General features: G+C 52.4%; 1 protein-coding gene across 2 annotated transcripts; it reads left to right on the top strand.

The window, feature by feature from the left end:
- The first annotated feature begins 30 nt into the window (after positions 1–30).
- Positions 31–6,162, top strand: MRTO4 (MRT4 homolog, ribosome maturation factor). 2 transcript variants are annotated; one of them, XM_084787694.1, is made up of 8 exons: positions 31–334; positions 2,846–2,904; positions 3,702–3,805; positions 4,336–4,417; positions 4,700–4,767; positions 5,190–5,341; positions 5,631–5,707; positions 5,812–6,162. In XM_084787694.1, exons 1-8 carry the CDS (start codon positions 307–309, stop codon positions 5,962–5,964), a joined length of 723 nt encoding a protein of 240 aa, XP_084643820.1. In that variant the 5' UTR covers positions 31–306; the 3' UTR covers positions 5,965–6,162. The 2 variants fall into 2 exon arrangements, with proteins under 2 accessions (XP_084643820.1, XP_084643821.1); XM_084787695.1 differs by lacking the exon at positions 31–334 and having other exon boundaries at positions 3,680–3,805.
- Positions 6,163–6,327: the final 165 nt, after the last annotated feature.

The raw sequence follows: 6,327 nt of genomic DNA, 5'->3' as shown, positions 1-6,327 counted from the left end.
CCGCCCCATCCCGTCATGCACCGGGCCTCAAGACCCTCCCACCGCTGGGCCATAGAGAGGAACCGGTTCGCGAGGCCCTCGGTGGATCTCTCAAGGCTCGAGAGCCGCCAGAGTTGGAGGGATCTGGAACCTGGGCTAAGACGTGGCTTTCCAGGCACCCGGCAGAGCGCAGGCGAGGAGAGAGAAGCCGCCGCAATTCGGGGCAGGCACATACGAGGGCAGCCCCGAGCGCCGTCCCAGAAGCCCGTGCGCCTCCCCGGGTCCTGACGGGCCTCCGGGTCTTCCGCCGCACGTGTCTTGAGCGCGATGCCCAAATCCAAGCGAGACAAGAAAGGTAGGTTCGGGGACCCCCGTCATGGAGTACACGGGGACATAGATGAGGTGTCAGGGGCTCTCTAAGGAGTCCGCCGGCCGGGATAGTGGGTTGGCGTCGGCAGGTCATCGAGAGAGCTGGAGCCTCGGCCGGGCCGACAAGCAGCTCCTAAAACAGTCCCAGGCTCGCCTCGAACTCGCCAACGAGGATAGTCTCCAACTGCTGCCTCTGCCTCCCGAGTGCTGAGATTACAGACACACACCACTAATTTATGCTGAGCTAGGGTTGGAACACAGAACACTCAATGCTTAGGCAAGCACTGCCCGCTGAGCACCGAGCTGCATCCCCTGGCGCGTACGCTCGCCTGTATTGTGTTTGAGACAGGATCTTGCGGTGTAGCTCAGATTTGCCGCGTAGACCAGGCAGGTCTCAAAACTCAGGGCCTTCCAATTAACCTCAACTTCTCCAGAATGTAAGGATTTGGCAGGCGCGCTTCAGTGTACCTGCTTGCGGCTACTGCATTTTAAGTTTGTTTTTTAAATGCTGGTGCCTTGAACTCTTCCTCCGTCTGTCTGGTGGCCCCCGAATAACACTATGGGCTACCACATCAGCTAGCAGACTGACACTTGTGGGTGTTACGAGACAAGACAGTTGGACGAAAAGGATCTGGCTCCAAGCTCACCGCTTTAGTCAAGTGTTTGTGCCTTCTATGCTCCTGTCAGGTAACTAGTTTGTCTGGTAGTCAAAGTGGAGTAGGTGCAGATGATACTGTTTTTTTAATAATGTAGTCAATAAAGGTCTCCGTGGTGAGATGGAAAAAAAAATCTGAGAAAAGGGAGTAAACGACCTATACAGTTGTCTGTGAGAAGGTTGTTTTGCAGTTTTTAAAAAATATTTTATTAATTTATTCATATTACTACATATTACGTCTCAGTTGTTAGCCCATCCCTTGTATCCTCCCATTCCTCCCTCACTCCTGCTTCCCCCCTACTCCCCTATGTCTGTGACTGAGGAGGACCTCCTCCCCTTGTATGTGCTCATAGGGTATTGAGTCTCTTTTTGGTGACCTGTTATCCTTCCTCTGAGTGCCACCAGGCCTCCCCATCAAGGGGACGTAGTCAAAAATGGGGCACTAGAGTTTGTATAAAAGTCAGACCTCCCTCTCCACTCAACGGTGGAGAATGTCCTGCCCATTGGCTATGTCTGGGTAGGGGTTCAAAGTTTACTGCCTATATTTTCCTTGGCTGGTGCCATAGTTTGAGCAGGACCCCAGGACCCTGATCTGTCCGTCATAATGTTCTTCTTGTAGGTTTCTAGGACCCTCTGGATCCTTCTATTTTGTTTTGTTTTTCAATACAGGGTTTCTTTGTGTAGTCTTGGCTGTCCTCGACTCACAGTTATAGATCAGGCTGTCTTAGAATTCACAGAGATCCGCCTGCCTTTGCCTCCCCAAGTGCTGGGATTACAGGCTTGGGAGAAGGTTGTTTTGAATAGAGGGAACACAAAGCGAAAGGGGTCTGTAGTGTGGTTAACTTATTATGGGACAAGAGGCCAGTGTGGCTGGAGTAAAGGGAACAGAACAGGATTGAAGGGAAAGGAGCAGCCTCTGGTGCGGGTTTACTTTGAAAGGATCACTTTGGCTCCTCTGAGAGCCTGGAGAATATGAGGGCAGAGGTGGAAGCAGCAGGGTCAGCAACCACCCAGAGAATGCTAAGTTGTACCAGAATCCTAGCAGTCGAGAGTCTGGGGAGTGGTTGCCTTGGCCTGTGTGCCTTGTAAAGAGGGACTGTGAGTGGCAGGCAGAGTAGATAAAGGGCCACATCACCTTCGGGGGACACTCAGGGCTTTGTAGAAGTGTGACAAATAGGGCCTCGGTTACTTTTCAGTAGGTGTCCTTGTGCCCCCCACCTACCCGGCATTACTGTCTTCATGGGCCCAGATTACAAAATTGAGATGTGGGTATGTAATGGAATAGAGAAAATAAGGTCCCAGTAGGATGAGATAGCACATACCTGTAATCCCAGCACTTAAGAAACAGAAACAAGGAAATATCTCTTGAGTTCATAGCCAACCCAAGTAGCATTCTAGTCAGTTTTGCCTTTAATTAATTAATTAAAATAAAAAAGAGATACTACCCCTGTCATCCCATAGTTTATGCTAGCTATTGATGGCCTCTACACCATGCCCTGTAGCGGGGAAGGGTCCTGCCTCAGCCAGCAGATTAGGGCTGCCGCTGAGCACTCTGTCAGCAGGAATGAGCCCTGCTTCCACACTGCAGTAAATCCACCTGTCAGCCCATACGACTAAGGGCACCTAGTTCATGACAGGAGATGTATTTAGGGATCTCTGGGTCCAGGAATACCAGGGAAGCACTCTGCCAGCCTTGAAGACCTGGAATGACGGCGTCCATTGCTGACTCCTTCACACAGGCTTAGTGGCTTAGATCAGCCACGGCTCCAAAGAGGGAGGCAGACTCCTCCTCCAGAGCGGCCAGGTGGACCACTCACCACCATTTCTTTTTCTTGGTTTTAGTTTCCTTAACAAAAACAGCCAAGAAAGGCTTGGAACTGAAGCAGAACCTAATAGAAGAGGTGAGCACTTGCCTTTCTTTTTCCTAGTGCGTGCGTGCGTGCGTGCGTGCGTTTGGTTGATAGGGTTGGTTGGGATAGGGCTGTTAGCGGTGTTGTAAAAGCAGCAGCAGAGTTTCCAGTCCAGCCCTCTTTTCTGCAGCAGTGCCGCCGCTACTACTAAAAACTTCTCACAGTTCCCCAGCTCTGGTTGGGCTCCCACTGTGTGCCTTACACAACAGTTGACGATTTGTGTGTATTTTCCACACTGCCCACACCATCCCTGTAACTCAGGGCCAGGTGATGCGATTGCTGTTTTGGACTTGGGGTAACTGAAGCTTATTAGTAAGTTTGTAATGCTGCCCAATGTGAGAAGGCTGGAAGCCACCAGATGTGGTTGGTGACTGTGGCCATCCATCTGCAACTGACCCGCTAGCCGGGGAAACAGTCTTCTGGTGCACAGATTCCCTTTTCTTTAGAAATGGCGCTTTACCACAGAGAGGCTCAGTCAGCAGCCTGACCAGAACAGTGTCTGTCCTTGTTGATAAAGGATGAGTAGCCTTGTGTTTTGATCAGCAGGGCCTCCCTGTGGCAGGTAGATGTTTCTAGATTGACTTAAGTAGACAAAGGAAACGAGATGACCGGTCCACATTGGTCATAGAAAGACCGTGGGTTTGGGTCCCTGCTCTCTTCCTGTAGTAGGTGACCCTAGTGTCAGTCACGTCAGATTAAAGGCTTAAAGCCGGTTCTTCTGCATGAGGCCAGAGTTGCCCGACCCATGCTGCCCCTTCAACTCCAGAGCCTCATGAATTGTCCCACAGCTTCGGAAATGTGTGGACACCTACAAGTACCTCTTCATCTTCTCTGTGGCCAACATGAGGAACAACAAGCTGAAGGACATCCGGAACGCGTGGAAGCACAGCCGGTGAGCGAGGCGAGGGCCCTGGGCAGGAGCGCCTGTCCGCTCTCCGCAGAGAACAGGAGTGGTGCTGAAGAGCACGATTTACCTTAGGCTTGGGCTTTCCCTGAGCTGCCGGGGGACAGGCCTTGGTGGTCACTTGGGAGGTTTCGAGATTGGTTCGTCAGGAAAGTGGCCCCTGGAGTGTGCCATAGTGGTTTAAGAGTGTCGACATGCACATCTGACGCAAAGCAGGCTGCCGGAGCTGATGGGTTGTAGTGCTGGGGCAGGTGGCTCTGGAGTCACTGCACTCTTCACCAGCTCTTCCAGGGACGGGGAACATGCATCTGCTAGACATGGATGGGTCAGGTGTTGAGGTTTGCAGTGGGCTGGCTCAAACTGTTGGCAAGGTGGGGTTCTGTGGATAAGAAACTGAAAACAGGAGTCCTGAGTGGGCTGCACAGAGAAACAGAGCCTCTGGCCACACCTCCTGTTGCCTGGCTCTGGGCTCCCTGAACTCCTAGGCATTGGCTCACAGCCCCCTTTTTCTGATGTAGGATGTTCTTTGGCAAAAACAAGGTGATGATGGTGGCCTTGGGGCGAAGCCCATCTGACGAATACAAAGACAACCTGCATCAGGTAGGCCACGCGCCCTCGCTGCGCAAGGCTGACTGACGTCCAGCTGCCTCTCCTGTGCCTCCCTTTTGCCACCACAGCTATGTGACAGGCCTGTGGGCTCAGGGGACGGAAGCTCGGCTTAAGCCTGTGTCCTTACTCTCCAGACCCATGGGCTATGGCCTTAATGGCCTCCTGCCCTACCTGCTAGGAGTTGTAACAATCAGAGAAGTTTTTAGATGGTCTCCAATGTCTCCTGTGGATAAATTGCCCCTAGTGAAGAAGCAGTGATATTTTGTTTTTCAGGTCAGCAGGAAGTTGAGAGGCGAAGTTGGCCTCCTTTTTACCAACCGCACAAAGGAGGAGGTGAATGAGTGAGTGTCTGAGGGACGGAGGGAGGGAAGCTGCGGGTCAGGAAAGGTTGAAGGGATGGCCCAGGTGATAACACCAAATCAGAGCTGGCTCCTGGGAGCCTCCTACAGAAACTGGTTTTAGTTTTTGGTTTTTTGGGTTTTCGAGACAAGGTTTTTCTGTATAGCCTTGGCTGTCCTGGACTAACTTTGTAGACCAAGACGGGCCTCGAACTTACAGCGATCCACCTGCCTCTGCCTTCTGAGTGCTGGGATTTGTAACGTGGTTCTTTTATTGTCTCTGGCTGGTCCTCACTGCTGGCTGCCAGTCCACAGCCAGGATGGACAGGGACAGGAGGCTCCAGATGGAATGCGCTCAAAGGTGGGCTGGACTGAGCTGGATGGCGACACTTCAGGAACTTTACCCTCACCCTTCTCTTCCTTAGCTGGTTCACAAAGTATGCAGAAGTGGATTTTGCTCGAGCTGGGAACAAAGCAACTTTAACTGTGAGCCTGGATCCGGGACCCCTGAAACAGTTCCCTCACTCCATGGAGCCACAGCTGAGGCAGCTGGGCCTGCCCACTGCCCTCAAGAAAGGTGAGAGCTAGAGAAGTGGCTCAGGGTTAGAGTACCGGCTGCTCCTCCAGGGGACATGGGTTTGATTCCCAGGGCCCTCATCTGGCCTCCACAGGCACAAGTTTTCACGAGGTACCACAGGCATACATGCAGGCAAAACAACTGTACAGAAGGGAAAGCGGCTGCTCCAGCTTCTCCTGTAAAGGCAGAGCTGAGGACTCACCCACCGCCAGTAGACATGGAGGAGGCAGCCGCTGTCCATCTGGGTGCTGAGCTGCAGGGAAGATGACTCAGTGCTGCCCTCCCACAGGTGTGGTGACCCTGCTGTCTGACTATGAAGTTTGCAAGGAAGGTGACGTGCTGACCCCAGAGCAGGCCCGTGTCCTGGTGAGTCTGGGCCTCCAACCTGGGAGAGATTGTAACCTCCTGCTGGGACTTGCTCTGTGCTGATCACTGCTGCTGCTCCTCACTGTTTCCTCTGTCTCTTGCAGAAACTTTTTGGGTATGAGATGGCTGAATTCAAAGTGACCATCAAATACATGTGGGATGCCCAGTCGGGAAGATTCCAGCAGATGGATGATGATCTGCCCGAGAGCGCACCTGAGTCTGAGGGAGAGTCTGAGGAGGAGGAGGATGACAGCTGACTGTTGGTCATCCAGAAAGTTCTTCATTTCCACTGGACCATCCAGGACTGCTGTCACCCCTCCGCAGGGGGTGGCTATTTATTTTGCTATAGATAAACATAAGGGCGGTGCTAGAGAAGGGGCTTTGTTTCTATAAAGAATAAAATGTTGTCCACAGGGTGTTCCCTGTAGACAGCAGGAGACTCTTTTTAGTAAAAAGGCCCTCAGTTTTGTGCTTCTGCTTGGAGCCAGGGCTGGGCAGCACAGCGCCACAGAGAGCTGACAGTAGCTCCGGAGTTGGTGTCCCCTCCAGCATCTGCCTGGGATGGGTTTGCTGAGGAAAGTTAATACTCTGGCAGCTTCATCACTCACACATAAAGGTAC

The sequence above is a fragment of the Acomys minous genome (genome assembly GCF_964271855.1).
Source record: "Acomys minous genome assembly, chromosome: 6".
Taxonomy (NCBI): domain Eukaryota; kingdom Metazoa; phylum Chordata; class Mammalia; order Rodentia; family Muridae; genus Acomys; species Acomys minous.
This window is presented reverse-complemented; position numbering and strand designations above follow the sequence as displayed.

Bases quoted from the DNA above. Each gene is read 5' to 3' on its own strand.
- MRTO4 (XM_084787694.1), top strand. From the start codon at position 307: ATGCCCAAATCCAAGCGAGACAAGAAAG. The intron at 335-2,845 runs GTAGGTTCGGGG...TCTTGGTTTTAG, and splicing joins ATCCAAGCGAGACAAGAAAG to TTTCCTTAACAAAAACAGCC. The intron at 4,768-5,189 runs GTGAGTGTCTGA...TCTCTTCCTTAG, and splicing joins ACAAAGGAGGAGGTGAATGA to CTGGTTCACAAAGTATGCAG.